Raw genomic sequence first — 18,988 nt, forward strand, 5'->3', positions numbered from 1 at the left:
TGTGTAGGTTTGTTCCTCTAGGCGCTGAGGGGTCAGGAACCAGCTAAGCGGCGATCATTCGTTCTATTGCTCCCCGGAAATGGTTACCGTGTCGATGCATGAGACCTGTTTTGAATGGCTGGCGTCCAGGTGTTTCGTGCAATGATTGGTGCTGACCTCTCTATATTCCCACAGTTCAATCTAAACGTAAATTAAGATTCATCGGCATGACTCGTATATTAGATGTACCTCGCCAACTTATTCTGGCCTAAGTCTTATCCAGTCCGGCAAAGTGAGGTAGAGTACGGTATAGACACTGAGAATCATATTGTAGCATTATATAATAAAGTTAGGTCATTCGTGCAAATTTGGAACATGGTATGCTGCCATAGAGGTGGGCGTAAGCACAAAGGCAAGGGAAAAGGAATAAAGACGGATATTTCTTAAGCTACCGGTAGTTTAACGCCAGCGTTTATACATGATGCCTTCAGGCAACTTATCACTTGACTGTAACGTAGTATAAAGCATCCCAGCAAGAGCTGGAAGAAGATTTAAGTCTATTTTCAATATTTTCCGTATGGAAGCTTAGTATGATCAGACTTGTCGCGATTTCATCGTTGGTAATTCATAGTCTCATTTATAAATCTTAGCTAGACATATCCGATCTTAACAGTAGCACGCCATACAAGAACGCAGTTGAAGGCTAGAATAAGAGATAAGGGCCACTTGGTCGGTGTAACAATGTGTAGTGAGTTTAAGCACATGTCGAATGTGTTGCAATTGTGACGTTGGACAGCTAACTGATGTTCATTCAACCTGTGTCTTCCGTATTGTATTTGTAAAGAACTAAGATATCAGTAGCATAGCAAGGAGTGCGCAACTTATGGCTTCACTTAACTAAATGTAGTGATGATTATAAAGTCAGTGATCTTGAATTAAGGTCTTCCCATCGGAAATTAACGCCTCCTAGTTAGCTTTCGTAGGTGAATTTATGATTTCCCTTATAGTCTTAAAGCTGGTGAAACTTAAAGAGACATCTAGGGCTACAGGCAAAGTGACTCGCTATATATAACTCTAATTTAATCATAAAGGTCTCAAGACCTTCGTGTAATAACAAATGCTGTACAGTAGCCCCTATGGTTGCAATTTTCACATGTCTGACTACTCAACTGTGATTAAATGGCCACCAAAGAGCCACTGGAGGATTTTATACGAGGACTACATTTAAATTAGATATCTAATACTGAAATTCTAAGGCAGAAGCTACCTCACCTTTGCCAGGCATAGCGAACTACACTTATGTAGACTTATTCTTATGCAGATATATGATGTGTGGCTTCATATAAGAAGAGTTAGACTGTAAGCCTTAAATTCTAGTGTAGTTGATTTTCTATTATGTACTCCTTGAATCTTATATTGCATGTTAACCCTTCATTCGTAATAACTGAAACTTTTCTCTAGGCTTATAAGGGTAATCGAGCCATTGTTAAGACGGACTAAAATCTTCTACAATGTATGTCTATTCTATGAGTATCGAATGAAACTTGCCATGGCGTGAAAGTAGCACTTTGATATTAGGTATTACAGCTCAGAGTTAGTACCGTTAGTTGTTATTGCTTCAAATATATTAAGGCAAGCGAATTGAAATAAGCTGAGATGATCGCCTAATTCTCTTTAAAATTCTGGTTATGAAATGGCTTAATATAACAAGGGCAGATAACTGGGCTTGGAACTTGATGCTATTCAGATTAAAATGATCAACTAGGGCTGCATGAGTCCTTGACCAACCAACTCCTTCTCGGCTGTTGGTGGCTTGACTTGACTTTATATCTGGTCTGCCAGCCGAGACCGCCTGTGCCTCTAGGGTCTGTTTCAAGAAGCGAAGTCTGTATAACCTCACTTTCCAATATTGGCTGCATGTATTTCACCATGAACAGCTTGTAATGGCGGTTCGCACGGCCGAAGTGCAAGGCGAAGTGTATGTTCAGCTAGTACAGCTTGTATAGCTTGTACGCGTGTAAAATTAAAGTCAAGTTTGGTGTGAAAGAACAGCACAGAAACTGTTCTAACAACCAGAAGCGCAAGGTAATCATAATTAAGCTAATGACACGGGCTGAAGTCATGACTCTATTGGTGCTCGTTCTATGGCTGCTAAGGTCCACGAAATCCTTCACTTGGATCCCTTCCTGGCCTTGGTGACTACTGACTTGACTCTATGTGTAACTGGGTCGGCGTTTCCAAGGTCTGCCAATACTTCTATCTCATATAGGCAAGAGATCAATAGTCCTATATCGTAATCTGAACTGTATGTCTTATCAGGGTTCTCGTGTATATCGTTGGATCGGGGTCTGCGGATAACACGCATACGGAGTGCTCAGTGCATGTAACAAAACCACAACTAGCTCTAAGAGACCGCCATCTAGCTGCTCTAATCGAATGGAGTGGAATTCAGCACCGAGGATATCCAAAGTGGCATTGAGTTGTCAAGAACAAAGGAATTTCATGATTATATATGACATGAGGGTTTGATGAATAGTCTTGTTAGGAGAATGAAAGAGCTGAGGTTAAAGCTTCTGTGGCGAGAGTATGAAATATTGACCCAATCACCTTTCTTTTCACGCAGAATGAAGCCTCTCAAACACAAGACAACCTCATCATATCAATAGCTTTATTACAGATTAAACCGTTCATATTTTGAAGTCTACAAAATATACACGTGACGGAGGTCTAGTTCCCTGGATTGAAACATAACTGAAACTTTTTTCTTGCTATCTAGGTGGATACGGGATAGTAATTTTCGAGAGGTTGAAGGTCTTCACGAGTAAAACTGTTAAGGATAGTAGTACCGCAATTGTTCCTGGTGCTATTTTATTTAAAGCCAATGCTGGACAGCTTTTTGGGCTATGGTGCTTGTTTCCACCAACAACAAACCAACTCCATAATAAAGCACGAATCTGCTGCACATCGAATACAGTGAGATTTCTAAGCCGGCGGGACTTCACTATTGCACTTTTTTCAGGTGAACATCGCTGAGGGGCGAGTTAGTTTCCGTGGCGTGTGATATGTCAGAACTCATTAATGCTAGGAAACGACTTACAAGATCAAGTCGGCATTGGGTGGGATGTGACCAGTAAAGCCACTGTTTCAAAATCCTACCGGTTAGCTGGCTGACCTGAAGGAAAATGCTGTACCAAAGTGCAAAACCGAGACTGGACGTGATCATAGCTCAGTGCAGACGGCGATAGTCATGTGTGAAAGCATGGGTAGTATTTTGTCCTGAAACATACCGGGCGCCGTAGCCGTAGTCACTAGATGAATGTGATGTTAGTCACTACGTTTAGATGGCAACGCCATAGGGGTCCATACCTGGTAATGTCTAGAGTGGCTTTCTCTCCCACCTTCATTTGGGTAACACCCTCATCCCAACCTGACCATCCAAATGTAAGTAAGAGGTCTGTGATACGTCTTTGTCTCAATCCTACCTTTGATAACCCGGCCAACACCAATCCTAGTGACGAAGTCGCCTCGGCCAACAGAGGAGTCGAACCTATCATGGTGGAGGTAGATCAGTAAATATGTCGGTACCTAGTTAGAGGCATAGAAGAACTCGGGCAGAGAGAGCTGACGTCATTCAGAGAACAGGCAACTGGCATGGGGGAATAATCCTAGCAGGAGTCGTTCCACTTATGTAACCAGAGGAGAAAGCTGTAGTGACGGTGATGGTGCTGTGTCAGGAATGGAGGGGGTAGGTGGATATATCAATGGATAGATCAATAGATAGACAGATAGCTATAGTTAGATGGACGTAGACGGAGGAAGACGAATTGATGGGTAGGGCAGCTTCGGGTAGTGCCTAGAGCAGCAAACCGAGGTGACGATACTCACTGGTCTCCCTTGTTGTCGGGTTTGCTGGCGTCCTTAAGCCAGCCAGTGTACTCAATGGTGACGGTCTGGCCGGAGGTGGGCACGGCGCCGTCACCCTCTTGTAGGGTTGTTTTGGTGACACCCATTGTGGAAAAGAGGTTGTGTGAGAATGTGGCCTTGGAGCTGTGATGCGTGGACGATTTGAAGTATGCAGATGAGAGCTAATGGTCGAGTTGCCAGGACGGGCGAGAGAACTGGGGACTACGAGGGGATTAAGTAGGCGTGTAAGCTGTGTACGCACGGCTGTGTAGGAGGTGGGATTCTGGTGGGATGTTTAGCGTCCTTCTTCTTGACCCCACCAGCCCACCCACGTTTCCTCACCTGCCTGCACACTACCTAGGTACTGCATAGGTACATGTATGCGCTATGCTGAGAGGTATCGCAATCTGGGAGATTTGCGTGCTCGATACTTCATCCATGTGTAGGTACGACTGTATCATGCAAGTACTGTGTATGTAGGTAGGTGCGCTTAGCAAGTCACCTTGGTGCGTGGTTACGGGTGAGGGTCTTGTGAGGGGTAGGGCAAGCTAGGAAACTCTAGGTACCCTTAGCTACCCTACCTCTTTTCTCACAATTACGATGCTGGGGGACTATAACAAGCATCTATCTAGGCTCGCCGGGTATCCAGTAGAGAGTAGGCAGTAGGTAGTAGGTAGTACACAAAAAGATGCGAGTACCTACATTCATATTGGGTCTGGTCTGGCCTGGGAAGTGCCGGTGAAACCAAGTATTAATATAGGTACTTATTATTCAGGCACTCGCATTCTCAGCGTGGGATGGATGGCCAGTTAAAAGGTTGACCGATCCTTTACCATGTAGGTACTTACACAGCGAGAACATGCGGGGCTTTGGAAGTACCTCCCCACGCCCACACGCCTTCATTGCAGTTCTTTTGTTTTCGATACAACTACAACATGTACAACAAATAGGAGGGTGGTTTTGTTGGGGATACTGGCGCTACCTGATACGTTACTTATGTTATGCTAATAGTCATCGGAGGTGTTCAACACCTTGTTTCCCCTGAGAACAAACTGGTGCTTAGGTAAGTATAGCTACCTACATATGTAGGTAGTATAGACCAGGCACTGAATACGGTGGGATACATCCATGCCATGTATAAATCTCAGCAACATGTCGCCAGAAATTATGATGCTCAGCTATCAGAAAATACATGGATACCTATATATAGATACCTCTCTAAAGTGTTGAGGTCATGATACTACCTACGTACCTATCTACCCACTTCCGGTGAGATGCTTCACTGTGAAGTTGTAGTACCTGTAATACAAGGTAGGTATTTACGCTGGGGAGAACTTGGAATTAACCCATGATACTCCTATTACATTAAGTACCTACCTAGGTATATAAGTAGCAAGTATTCAAACGACTTCGTGTACTTACGTACATGATATTTGCTAATATGACACCATACATCGTATTAACGTCGATCATCCCCCCGCCCTGCCGAGGATGACTTGCAGCACTGCCCGCGTCGGAGACAGGCTTGTGCAATCAAATCACGTCTTCTTCACCGCAGTGGTTGTGCCGTTAGTACCAGGTACTGCCGTAGTTCTCGGTAAAGCTACGACGTCTAAGGAGTCTGTCTATGTCAGACACCACGCGAAGCCGCGACGTCGTAATAGCAGTACTAATAGGAGTACTTACGCGGGATTGGATCAACCCCTCACCGTAAGACATCCCCGGCGCGACCCCGGGTGCCGAAACCTCGTGCGCGTATGGGGCAATCTATTTGGAGCTTGGCTGGTCCGACCATCACATAGCCTTTTGCCATGGATGTCGTTATTACAGCAAACAAACATTCTGGTTCAGCACTACCTCCCTTGTTTCCGCTAGAGGAGGCGCTGATTCTCATGTGCTCGAAAGGGGAAAATTCGCGAGATAAGCGAGGACGAGTATATACTTGTGATCTATAGTCTAGTATTAGAGTGAATCAATTCAACAGAGTAGTATTTTCCGGCACCTGATACATCTTACACTAGGTAGATGCATTAGTAATGACATTTGCTTTTCGTCCAGAGCGAGCAGAGAGCAATAGACCTATTGATTCTTCGTCCATTCCCGAGGGTATAAATACCTTTTTTAATTATTTTAATGCAACCGCTACACGACATGCTTTACCTGGAACGATTTAAACAGTAAAGCCTGGACCTCAACTGCATTCCATGCAGGAGATTGAGTACCGGTGTGACAAATTATAAATAGAATTATGTCTCAATATCTCCTCATGCGAGCAATTGAGAACTCGTTTAATTCTTCCCAACACATAGGTAATACTTGGGTTACCTACCTAGTCCAGGTGACCGATTCACCATGCAGCTTGATTCTTACGCAGCGCCTTTGTTTTAACCATTCAACCCCGGGATGGTCGGTAAATTCCACTCGCAGATCTGCCTCACATCTGCAGGTACCCCTGGGAGATTCTACAGTTGTACGATTCATATCACCTACACAGACATCTGAGGGGGCTCAGGGCAACGTTGGGGTCCTGCATCAGACTAAACTAGACAGAGGAGGTAGAAAAAGAAAACGATTTAGAAAGCTGCCGTGTACCGTAAGTGCTCTCGTAGCAGCTAGTGGGATCAATATACGTCCTTATCACGGCCAGACCATGGAAAAGGGGCCTGCTTCAGGGATTGTCTCGTACTACCTACACTACAGCCTACCTTAACAACGAGGCGCCGATCGAGAATTGTAGGCATCCTGTCTGCACGAGACTGATGTGGCACCTGCCCTTATTCCAAGTACCAGCACCCGAATATGGCCACTGTTGAGCAACCCCAATCCAAAGCAAAGCTCAGAACGACACGAAAGTTTATGAGCTTACTAAATAGCCCTTTACTACATATAGTGACCATGTTATCCATCAAGCTTTTGACTCTCTTCCGATGTAAGTCCATGCCCCTGTTTTAGCCACAGCTTATGAGCTGCAGGTCCGGGAAGCAGATGGCTCGACACGCACCAGTATCTGAAAAGGGGTTACGATACGTAAAGCCCAGAAGAAGAAGCAAAAAGCAACGTCCAAAAACAACGAGATTGGCCAGAAAATGCATACACACACACACATACACCTACGACCATTACACATCCTCTACAGCTAAGTCTCAGACCATGTGTGTAGGTTTGGCCCTCTAGACCTTGATGTGCATTCCTATTGGTATACGCAGGGCATGGCGTGATTCAAATCACAAAGATCCTGACAAGCCCTTTGCTTTTGCAAACCTCGCTAGAGGCCGCAACCACCTCAATCACGTCTCATGGGAGACTTGCCATTTGCTACGGCGAACACCTGCACCCGTGATGATGATGATGATTCTCATGGTTAGGTACACGCATCATCTTTGTCTAAATTCGAGCTTCATAGGTTTTGAACCTGGACCTATATATTTGTTATATCTAGTATTAACGGAGTATTATTAGCAGTCATCTCCTTCAATGATACAAAGGCGTCTACTAACCCTATCACCAGAACTGTATTATATATTGTTTTTTTTAATAGGCCAGAGGTGACAAATGCTGCGTTCTACTACACTCTTGATACATTACCTGCCATCTCACCTAAATAATAACTCTTGATTACACCTTACACACCGTCCCCCAGCTCATACTACCTACGGTTGGTGACATGGAGCTGGCCAGCTAGCTAGCTGTAACTACCTACCTACAGATACTATCTATGTTAGAACTAAGCTCGACAACTCGAGCTGACTTTCTGCATGGATATAATCCCATAATTCGAGTAAATTCTTACAGTGGATTGGACTATCTGATTGGCTTGTTTTTGGCTCAATGGTCTAGTGGTATGATTCCTGCTTCGGGTTACGCCCTTCCATCTGACATGGGAATGCAGGAGGCCCCGGGTTCGAATCCCGGTTGAGCCCTTATTTTATGTTTTGATTATATCAGACTTGAATTAAAGTCCTTTTCATTTTGTTTTGGCCCCCTAATCCTTTACAAAATGTGTGTGCAAGGAGTGAGATTGGGAAGATTGCATCATCATATCTCAATAGAGTGATTCCGCCTTCTTTTACAATATGGAAAGGTGGATGGGTTATGAAAAGAGACAGTGAAGGACACAATTACTCTATTATACTTTCGACAATAAAGGTTTAAGATAATACAAGATAGTTTCATAGCAAACGCTATCACACTCATATCCTCAAATAGAAGTCAATATGATGTAAAGTTTGTAAACTAGACTGGGCTTTGATCATATCAGGATTGTCTTTCCTTTGTCTCCATATTGCCAGAGCCTGATAAGGAGGCACTTATATGGGGGAAGGCATATTTACAGGTAATCGAAGATCGTAGGCATAAGCAGTCGCAATAGTACCCACTCCGTCATGGAGACTACTTGGCTTATCGCATCTTTAATTACAGCATATTTGCAGCAATAGAACCTTTCTCTAGCTTTGATTCAGCTCTCATAGAGCATCATCCATGATCTCTACACTAGCAGTTAGCCAAGATAGGGCATCGTAGACAGAGTTAAGAAGGGTCAACATACCATCTTCGTCGTCATCATCCGAATCCGAATCCGAATCTGAATCTTTATCATTGCTCCCATTGGGCCAGTTTAGCTCCATATCACTAATGATATCCTTGGCGGACTGGGCGAATGCGGTCCCTTTCCAGATCTTCACGTACTGCCTTTTTGACCCGTTGAATGTGACGAGGGCACTTCGCGTTCCGTTAGACTGCCTTAGATATGAGAGTAAAACCATTTTGAGCTGGAGGTCAGCCTTTGCCATGGTATTGCATAAGCGAGCCCAGTAATTGGCCTTTGTGCCCTTTGGAACTAGTATCATGGTCTTATGGAGGCCAACGCCTTCAAGAGTTGACTTAAATCGTTCATATAAGGTGAATAGAACGGTTGCCTTCACAGTTGCCATCCCAATCTCAATAACCTTCAGCTTCGGGAACTCTGGTGCACATGGGAAATGGAGAGGTAGAGAATCGGCGGTCTATGGTGTTGTCAGTTTCATCCTAGAGCAGTATATCTATGTGAACATTACATTTGCTGATTCCAGTGGGTCTACAGGCCTTGAATTAGAGCTTTTAGAATTCTCATTCGCGTTTGCTACCCAAGATAGGAATTTCTCGACGGAACCAGGAAGGTACGACTGGAAATTGAGCCTCAAGTGCTCGAGAGCTGGTGTTTTCAGCAGGAATCTGGAGAGAAAGAACCCTCCTGCAGTTATGGGTTCGAGCTGGTCATCGGTGGCCTGGACGTAAAGGGGTGCATCCTCAGCGAGGTTGTCTAACCATAAAGTTTTGAGCTTGCCGAGGGCCAATGAAACCCCGACGTCTAAACGCTTAGGTATCTTGAAAGACTGATCTAGAAGTCGACAGTTATGTAAAAGAATCTCCATTCGGGTGAGGTTGGGGTTCCAGCCAGAAACTGTATTTAGTAGCGTTAGCATTATAGTAATACTCCGGTAAATTATCGAAACGGAGGGCATTCACACACCTGCACCATTTGCCATTGCTCTCAAAAGCGTCAAAAAAACATGACGAGTGTACTCGGCGCCACGAGAGTCGGGCGTGTTTCCTGGAAGCCCTAATTTCTTGCGGGTCTTTCTTTCGAAGGTTGGACAGCCATAGCTCTTCCAAGTGGTTTCATCTCGATGGCGACTTGATGAGGGGAAGTCTCGTATGCCAACGGCTAGATCACACGAAAATGTTAGCCCAATTATTTACCACATACCCACTTCCTATGATTACTCGGGCTATGGTGACTATGGCCCAAGATCAAAAGTTCACATACTATGACAGCAGTTAGCTCTAGCGCAGTCCCATAGATGTTGCTGTCAACAATGAATGTCACAGCCGACATAGTAGATTTTGATACATACCTCTCGAGATTAGGAAGGTGCTTGAAGGCCTCTGACAGCATCTCAACATCGAGACCTGTAGAGGTGAATTCCCAATGATTGAGGTATTCGGCATGGTATTGATTGTGACGAACCGCTGCTTCTTCGCTGGGACCATGGGTTGAGATGGCGAGAGGGTGTTCTAAAGAAATGATGACATGTTTAAGGCTGGGGCCGAATTGAGATTTGGATATATCAACGAGAGCCTGGATGCTAAACTCGATCAGGGCGAACTGTCTCTTAGAGAAGTACTCTCTCGCGAAATCGCGACGCAAGGCTGCCTCAAGCGGCTTACAGGTGCTTCGAAGAGATCCGAATTCGGGAGTAGTGAGATAAGAGGTGATCTGGAGGAGGACCTCGAGAGGCACGCTGGTCAGGTGAGCCATCGTGGCTGGGAGCCGTTGGTAAAGTGAAGGGGAAGGGGAGAATGAGAATACGCAATGGTTTTTCCCATACAACCTTGATTGCTTTGCAGATACCCAAGTCCCTACCTACATGTAGGTTTTTAAAGGACCTGTGTATCAGAGTACACAGATAAGTTAAGCATGTAGATATGTAGATATGTAGATATTCTGCCTATGGTGGCAGGCAACAGACCTTACCTTAGCAACAAACAAATGTTGCCGCCATTCGTCCTGCCTACCTCACTTCTAGGCAGGCACTGGCTATTGTGTACTAGGACAGTACTAGGACAGTACTAGATAGGTAAATACGGTAGGTAAGTAGGAAAGTACATCAGTAAGGAGCGCTAGGCACCTGTGCTGTACGGTACCTGCCTAAAAGTACATGTAGTGAATGAGATATGATGTCTACAAAGCAAGGCACCCGGGAGCCAATTGAATTCATGAAAAGGTGAAAATTAACACGACCACACGTCACGTACCTTAATGTTGCTCGTGCTTAACTGGCTCGTGACACCTTGATAGATTTCCATCGCCTTTCACTTTTGATCAAAGTGGGGATTTTGATATGGGTGTCTTGGTACCTGTACCGCGTCAACCAACAATCCACCGCGCCCCAATGCAGGATTCGGTCCACACAGACTCACATCTTACTGTAAGACCGTAACATTAATTAGCTAGGTAGGGCTGGGCAAAGTCTTCATCTTCTAGTTACTTGATGTATGGCCAGAAGCTCAGATGAGATGCCTTTATCAAAACGCTCAGATGAACCCATTCTATACATCTCTTTAGAGGGCATTACTGAATATCAATGCCTAAGCCAAGCTTATTATTCTGGGCCGCGCGGAAACTCGGCTGATGTGGAAGGCTCACTTGAGGTTAGAAATTTAGGGTTCATCTCAAATTATGGTCCCAGCAACGGAAAAAGAGGTACAAGGCCAGGGGTATCAATTGTTATTGTTTCGCAGAGTCATTCCATCCAGAATACATGTTATATAAAGTCACGGCGTCGCAATTCATGGGCATTGGTTACTTATCTTCAAGATCTTCATAGTTTAGTGCCTTTTAGCTCGAGACTGAGGTCCCCAATTCTCCGTGGGATTCATCTGATACCGGATCAGACCCGGCTTAGATTGATCGCGACCAAGTCGTTGATCAAAGACGACCTCCCTCTTGTCAATCTCGTCATCTTGGTTTTCAGTACCGCCTAGCCTCAGCAATCTGTATGCAGGACTATTTTCTTTGATGTTCTCAATTTTCACAGGCCTCTTCTGGCGTGTCCACTCTCTCATGACATGCCACACAGCAGACCACGGGGCATTCGTCCTCATGCTCCCACCCTTGCAGTGGCTTCGAGTGACCTCGTAACCCAGGTGGCGGAGAGCGCCTCGAAAGCTGTCTTCATCTGGGCAGATGCAGCGCATAGCACCCGCGAGATTGGTGGGGTGGAAATAGAATGGATACGGCTCTAGCATCGCGAATTCGTCCTCCTTGCTCTGTGGCACAAGATCGTCTGGCAATGGGAGCGATTCTTCTAGTGCAGTCTGTAACATGCCTTCTATCCGTGGTTTTGTACCATAGATATCGTCTGAGGCATTGGGTAAGTCATCCAGGATCTTCTTGATAAACTCTGCAGAATGCAGCGGCCCGGCATACATGGGACCAGCAATGTGCGTTCTTGAGCCACAATGCTGGCAGTCCATACCAACCGTAGGGCCTAATGCGCATCCATGTTTGTAGAATGTGCCTGCCCCGGATTTATTGGTAGCTTTCTTGTTGCGAGCCAAAAGCTGGGTTTCCCATGCCCCACAGCCATGGTCGCAGTTGTATACGACCATTGTCTTGCCTGCAAGAAACTTAACCTGGGCCGGAGAGCGCTTGACCTTGACGAAAATCCGGACATAGTAGTCGATCGATAGGCTGAGAAGAGGTTCGATCGCTAAGCCATAGCGTGCGGCAGAGGTGGCAATGGTGTGCAATATCAGCCGTAGCCCGACTTCATGAGAATGAAACCCTTTAATAGGCACTCCACCGTAGAGTGAAAATGCTTTTTCTGGATAGCCATTTGAAGCCCATACGGCGGAGTCGGTGCAGGTCACACATAGCAGGCCACCATCGTCACGAACAGCATTGACTGCAGCATCGAGAAATGGGGCTGCTGTTCCGTAGGGGTCCAGATCAATGACATTATATCTCCTGCTCTTAGACTTATTCTTCTTGGGATGCTTTTCTCTTTCGTGGTCACGAGCAGCTTCCTCGCCCGATATAGAGTACATATGACTACGTGCGTCACCCAAATTAGCGATGACTTTTGATTCCACGCCATTATGCAGAGCGTTGCGGCGAATAGCCTCGACAGCAGAAGAAGAGAGGTCATTGGCCGTGACAGAAGTAACGAAGGGAAGTTCCCGGGCATATCGCAGGGCCCTGAGCCCGGTTGCAGAAAGAGCATCAAGAATGGTGAAGCTACGCGCATGGGGAGCATTGGGCCGAACTCTGTTCTCCGATATAGGTTCGGTTTCCCTGGCAGTCTCAAGCCCGGCCGCATTGGCGACAGTGCTGGCCTCTTCGTTGCTTAGGTCCATCTCACCGGCGCTTTCCTTGATACTCTCGTTCATGTCGGACCTTGGAATACCGGCCTGAGCAAAGTCGGCCATGTCTGTGGTGCTCGATTTAGCACTGTTTTGCTGTCCTTGCTGCTTTTTGGCCTTCGATCCATCAACATCGGATTTATCGCGTTTTCTTTTTGCAATATGTTTCGCATTGGCCGAGCGCGGTTTAGCCAAGAAATCGTCGGCGTAGGCTTTGATAGCAAGGACAGTCAAGTCTCGGTTGAATTGCTGAATAGGGTTATAAAAGACCTGCTGTTGCTCCTCGACACTTTTATTGTCCTTCCTGGAAGGGTCCGGTTTCAACAAGGCGACGCGGATGAGGGCTAGGCCTTCTTTGATCTCTGTATATTCCTGGTCGTCGCGGGGCAAAGGTTGGACACCAGTGGTCGTGGTCGCGATCGCGGTCGCGGTCGACCCGTTCTGGAGGTTCGTCGCCATGCTATGCACAGCTTGGCAAGAAGATTTCGAGATGAATACACGGCTTACATTCCTGGATGATAGGCAAAGAGCAGAATAGGGCAAAGCACGAAACATGCAGGGACCAACACACGGGTGAGGTGAGGTTACAATTGTCGCAAATGTTCAATCCAAATGGTGATAGGCCAATCCAGTCTGCCATCCTTTTTTTTAAAAATTTAACCTCGAAATGGTGCCCCACCACGCAGCTAAGCTACCTACCTACCTACAGTAAGTAGGTAGAAGCTAGGAGCCCCTCCCTTAACGGCATGAATCGAGCATCGCCTAGATACCATTTGTATGCTTAGGCCAGCACAAGTTAATTCGAATCTCTCGAATAGGTTCGATTTCCTCTTCTCCTTACTATCATGGTTCTTTGTGCACACAGCCATGAAGGCTGCGGGGAATTTCACAATCGTTATAGGCAAGTATTTACCCCGGTGTCCTCAATCGCCTGGACGTAGACTCCTCATACACAAGCAGATGTGAACTCGAAAAGAAACCGAAAAACAAATATCTATTCTAGCGAATTGTCCTAAGGGCGAGTGGTGTGCGCCATCTCTTCTTTGCTGCGGTGCAGCCTTTGTTGCTTAAGCGCTTATTTCCCTGCCATCCAATTCTATAAATTCCTCGCTTGAACAATGATCTTGGCTTGATTTTGATTTTATATAATTACAATTTGACTATCAGTCTTAACTGCCTAGGGTCTCATTGATCTATGCCACGCAGCGAGGTTTGCATAACGTCACTTTCAATATCGCTAGCATGTCTCTGGAAGGTCATGAAAAGACTGCATAACCCTCGTAGCTGTGGGCAAACGGCATGTAACAGCGTTAAGGATATGAGGTTGGCTATCCTTAGCAACTCGGGGCAAAAGAAGAAAACAAGAGTTAAAAAGGGGGAAGCATGAGAATGACCGGCAGACCTTGCGCGCACCAGCAGCCTGCCTGCATTGCATTGCAGTGTCTTTCCTTTTCTCCACATCGGCTGATTTGTCTTCTCTCTCAAGCCGCCGCATCTTAACATCTAATTCACATGACACTTCACAAAACGATTGCCAATCTGCCCCTCTGACCGGATAGCGCGGTGATTACTATCAGATGAAGGCCGTCAGCCGTCAGCCTATAGAAACGATCTTTCCTGAGTTGGAAATAGGTTGGTTGTAAGATGATATGGAGAACTCTGCATATCATAGCTTGCATTCTCGGAAGCAAACGAAAACATTCTCGTTTTCCATAATGTTTGGAGTACCCAGTGAGTCCCTAGGAGGTGCTGAGAGCGTCTATGTTTACAAATATATGTTTTTAACTACTTGAACTGGATAATAATTAATGTGAACTTCGCAAATTTCCACTGTTTGGAGGATTGGGTGCGTGCGTCACAATCACACCGCTAGCTTCTAGGTTGAATTTGAATTTGATATAGCCAACTAATAATTACCGAGCGCAGTGATACTATTCTCCTGCTCTGAGGCTGGGCTCTATTTCATCGATAACTACTTCGGAATAAGGTAGCGGCAAGAGATGATCCCCAATTGATATCACAAGAAGATAGACTAACAGGACGACGCAACTCAAATCCAATCATGGAATTCAAGGAGTTTTGACCAGGGAAATATTGGGTTCTTTTTAAGTATCGCCATGACCCAAGCAAAGGAAGCTAGGTGAGTTAATTGAAGAACCAACATAATTCGAAATACCACTATAGCTGGTACTGATGCTTCAGTGTCCGTGACTCACTCTGATTACTGGCTTATATCTCTTATGCCTGAGGCCCCTTGACAATCTGAACTTATGCAATAACGTCCAGAGGCTCAAGATAGCACCAGGCAAGCCAAATCTTCTGTTTACACGGATTTCAGATCCAGATAGAGTCTACTGAAGACTTCCATGCAAAGTGGAATGGCCTCACCAAGTATGTTTGTGACCTAATGTTCTAGAACTAAGACGCGTGCAGCTAGGGAGATAGTTTCATGAATATCGTAATATTCTGTCCCGAGGTAAAGCCCACAATATAACCATCATATCGAATTCAGGGTGGTTTCTTTCGCCGGCACTAGTACTGCGGCCTTGCTCTCCTGCCATCGCATCCGCACATCGAGTAATCATGTATCGAAGTTCCATACAAACCGCCCGCATGTTAGTCTATAACGTGATCGTATTGTGTATTTACATGACACAACTAGCCTCCCATTCACTATACCCCTATCCATAACAGGACCATGATCCGGGGGTGGGAGTCTCGGAAGACAGGATGCCGAAGGCGGATACACTTCGCTGAAAAAGGCCGTTCTTGGCGAAACGGAGGACAATCCCGCACTCGGGCAGGCAAAATGTCCCACGCTAGACTAAAGACCGCGGCGTATACTATCACGATTCCGACCTCCTGGGTATGGGACCCTTGTACTGGTATATGCCAACGTGGTGTTGCAGACACAGTCTACGGTACCTGCTAGGATATAATATTCCGCGACCATACTCTCTGTACATGGAGTCCCGCGAATTCTACTTCTTAGTCGTTCGGGCCAGCAGAAAGGGTCTTGTTCTATATGTTGGCTCTGATCTAGACGGACTAAGCGCGGCAATGGTGATGATGGACATGCAGTAGCAGCCCTAAGGTTCTATTCCGTGTCCTCCCCTTACGAGAGACTTTACGTATGACTCGGCAAGTTCCATGAGTACCTAGAGAAGCTAGAGTAGCAATATTAGCAGAAATCGTCATATGTGCTGTGCTGTGCAGCAGTGATTGAGCGCGGGATGAGGATTTCCTCGTAGTCGCGGGGTGTGCTAAATAAACTGGTTTCTCGATTTGCATGACGATGTATCTTATGTGTGGTACTTACAGGTATTCCGTGTTGAACATCTACCACTTCGGGCCACGCGCACTCGTTTCATGGAAGGTTTGGAGATTGCTTACGTATATGAGCTAAAGAACAACGACCCATACAATGCCTGACAGAATTTATGTATTATACTTTTGAATTTCGGTAGTATGTCTATTCCAAATGTCGGTGCGAGCGCCTGTGAGTCAGTCAACCCCACAGTAGCGGTCGTTATGTTCTAAATCTCAACTTGCGTTTCCTCCAAGTGGTGTGATCGGAATACATGGCACTACGTCCGGTAGTGATGGAAGTTGCTCCCCAATGCTATTTTTTCCGGATACTCTCCACGAAGAAAGACCCCCAAAATGTTTCGTACGACCCTCGGTATTGCCGCAGTGCTATTTCACCAAGAGCCCGCTATAGAGGGTTGCTTCCCACAAAACCATGTACTTCACATTATTTTAAGAAGCTAAACGGGCTAGTCTTCATTTCAGGGCTATAATAGACAGTTAGTGACTGTCGATTTGAGCATGTGGCCGTGAGAGTACTGGAACCCGAGTGGCCCGTAAGACATATTTACGGCTTGACGGGTCGTTTTAGCTCTAGAAATGAGTACAACGAAAGAAAACAGCTCAAAGATATTTTACCTTCGTGGACTCATAGGGAGAGCAAATAACTCGTCCTCAGTATCTCTGATCTGTGGCGCTGATGCCGCAGGTTCAGTATTGTTGATAACAGCATCGAGTGAAGCGACACCAGTAGAATTAGGCTTTGGCGTGGTCAAGTTGGGTACCGAGGTGACATTCAAAGCACCCCGTGAAAATGATTGAGGCGCCTGCCGCGGTGTAGTGCCTTGAGACATATTAGAGGACGTCTTGAGTGTTACGCTGTATTGTGTTGTGTAAAGAAAAAACACCTTCTGATCATATCAATTAGGAATTACTTACCTGGTGTCCTAGCGAGATCTGCCGCCGATGTAGAGAGCTTAAGGCCTCGTAGCATTTCTCCTAATCGTCCACCCACAGGGGACCGTGGGCTTTGGGGTGTTGCGGGAAGCGCCGGACGTCGTTGTGTATCCAAGTCTACAAAGCCAAAGTGCTCTATTAACCACTGTTTTTCCTGAAGTGCCATCTCCAAGGCGACGCCTTCGCTATTAGTCTGCAGTTCTTCATTAATCTCCTCTTGGATTTCAGCTAGACGCTTTTTGGCCCATATCGTGTGTAAAACACCTCTTGTACCAGAATCTGGTGGGCTAGCTCCAAGACCTGGGGCGAAGATTGCGGGCATACACTTTGTTGTGAGCGTGCGCCCTGTGGGAGAATGTGTTATAGTAACCGACGGAGGGATTGACGCATTCTCTGGTAGAAGAAAATATACTCGTAGCAGCGATGATGGGCTTTTATCGTTGTCACTGAGCCCGTACGCTGCCGATTTGTCTTCCCACGACACCACCCAGCCGATCCGATCCTCGGGACACATTTTACGGCTGTCCATGTGTGAACAATCCCACTCGACCATTAAAATTTTACTGCCATCGTTGCCCCTACCCGCCTCGAACTCGAATCGCGCTAGAGCATTTGGAGAGGATGGAGATATAGGCGAATCTACCTCTCCAACTGTCTGAGCATTGGCCTCACCTTTCAAAGATGTAGCTGGGTTATCGGATACGAGTTGCACACTCCCGGACGAGTCCGAGCCGACTGCCGAATTCTTGTCCATACTGGCACGCACGCGCCTGGATGGTATACGTTGGTGTGGAGTACGAATACGTGGGTACTTGTAAAGGTGTGTATCCCACCTACAGCCTCATTCCCAATCTTCTCCGTTTTGAGTATGTCAGTGAAGTCTCCAGCAAGCAGTACTCTTTAGGCGAAGAGCGCGCGTCCCGGCGCACAAGCGTGTAGAGCTGGCCAATCCTGCTGTCGGGTGACCGAAATCTTAAGCTCATAAAGGCGGCTAGACGCGCGGAGAATCGCTTAGGGAAATTGAAAGCAACCGGGTGATGTGTTGGGTAATGTATTAGAGCGGCAAAATGATCACTAACAGACGGTTGAAGTCGTCGAACCCGGCAATTTGCCGCTGCCGCTCGTCTTTTGGCGGCTGGTTATCTCCAAAAGCTCGCCCGGCAGAGAAGGACCTAGATTCCTAGTTGTACTGTAGACGCGTAGGAGGGAAAGCGGTGCAGCACAAATGTAGATAGGCTGATAGCTCGCTTAGAAGGCAGGACTCTTCCCGCTGACCTAATCCCAGGGGCCCAATAGGCCTTTCTGCACAACGAAGACGACGAGGAGCGGAAAGGGCAGGGAGTGATTGACAAGGCGAAAAGAGCCTGACCAAGCTAGTTGCCTCCAAAATGACGATGAGTTGGTCGAGTTGGCGTGGTTCTAGGCTTGGCTGTTCACGACCGAAGCTGAAGACGCCTGTCATTGAGGAGAAGGCAGGTCAAGCGGGGAGAGATTGCCAAATCTTTTTTCCCTTTGCGCATGATGATTATCGCTAAAAGGGAACGCTCGACATCTTGGCATTAGGTTTTGGGCATAGCAGGACGTGGTGGTACGTGGAAAAGACCTCTTCTTCATCTGAGAAAGCGGTGCAAAAGCCGCGAAAGCCGCGTGGTCAGCCAGCATCTAACATGTAGCTCGGAAGTACCATGAGGCAAGAATTTGTGCGTGTATGGTGATGCTGGGACTGGGATGGGTACAAGTGCAAAGCAAAAGGGCCGCCTGGGGACTGCATACTCTACTGCATGAGAATCTAAAAATAGATCGTCAAGTCAGCAAGCGACGGCTGGTGATTCGCCAGGGAGGTTCGCAGATACCGGTGCTAAGCAGAGTAGCGCAGAGGCAACCGATCCCATCCCATCTCAGCCAGTGAGTGAGTGAGTGAGTGAGTGAGTGAGTGAGT

At 46.4% G+C, this 18,988-nt stretch overlaps 4 protein-coding genes and 1 non-coding gene across 5 annotated transcripts; 1 reads left to right on the forward strand and 4 right to left on the reverse strand.

Annotated features, from left to right (window-relative positions):
- Positions 1-2,633: 2,633 nt before the first annotated feature.
- On the reverse strand, positions 2,634-4,662 carry F5B22DRAFT_587702 (fkbp-type peptidyl-prolyl cis-trans isomerase). The gene is made up of 6 exons (XM_047973612.1): positions 3,865-4,662; positions 3,462-3,526; positions 3,346-3,406; positions 3,267-3,287; positions 3,077-3,118; positions 2,634-3,008 (listed from the first exon to the last, which is right to left on the reverse strand). Exons 1-6 carry the CDS (start codon positions 3,987-3,989, stop codon positions 2,981-2,983), a joined length of 342 nt encoding a protein of 113 aa, XP_047835139.1. The 5' UTR covers positions 3,990-4,662; the 3' UTR covers positions 2,634-2,980.
- Positions 4,663-7,704: 3,042 nt separating this feature from the next.
- Positions 7,705-7,802, forward strand: F5B22DRAFT_t18. Its single transcript has one exon. It is a non-coding gene; the product is annotated as a tRNA-Pro (tRNA).
- A 543-nt stretch (positions 7,803-8,345) lies between these two features.
- F5B22DRAFT_633194 (uncharacterized protein) lies at positions 8,346-10,180 on the reverse strand (the record flags this gene model as incomplete). Its single annotated transcript, XM_047976805.1, has 6 exons — positions 8,346-8,368; positions 8,429-8,885; positions 8,961-9,322; positions 9,392-9,586; positions 9,646-9,650; positions 9,777-10,180. The coding sequence occupies 6 exons, from the start codon at positions 10,178-10,180 to the stop codon at positions 8,346-8,348; spliced, it is 1,446 nt and encodes a 481-aa protein (XP_047835140.1).
- Positions 10,181-10,697: 517 nt separating this feature from the next.
- On the reverse strand, positions 10,698-13,484 carry F5B22DRAFT_253122 (S-adenosyl-L-methionine-dependent methyltransferase). The gene has a single exon (XM_047970022.1). The coding sequence runs from the start codon at positions 13,339-13,341 to the stop codon at positions 11,251-11,253; it is 2,091 nt and encodes a 696-aa protein (XP_047835141.1). The 5' UTR covers positions 13,342-13,484; the 3' UTR covers positions 10,698-11,250.
- A 2,864-nt stretch (positions 13,485-16,348) lies between these two features.
- F5B22DRAFT_253678 (uncharacterized protein) lies at positions 16,349-17,978 on the reverse strand. Its single transcript, XM_047970023.1, has 4 exons — positions 17,883-17,978; positions 17,032-17,819; positions 16,732-16,936; positions 16,349-16,580 (listed from the first exon to the last, which is right to left on the reverse strand). The coding sequence occupies exons 2-4, from the start codon at positions 17,801-17,803 to the stop codon at positions 16,541-16,543; spliced, it is 1,017 nt and encodes a 338-aa protein (XP_047835142.1). The 5' UTR covers positions 17,804-17,819; positions 17,883-17,978; the 3' UTR covers positions 16,349-16,540.
- Between the last annotated feature and the right edge of the window lie 1,010 nt (positions 17,979-18,988).

This window comes from Xylaria bambusicola (assembly GCF_022495145.1).
Source record: "Xylaria bambusicola strain CBS 139988 unplaced genomic scaffold F5B22scaffold_3, whole genome shotgun sequence".
Taxonomy (NCBI): Eukaryota; Fungi; Ascomycota; class Sordariomycetes; order Xylariales; family Xylariaceae; genus Xylaria; species Xylaria bambusicola.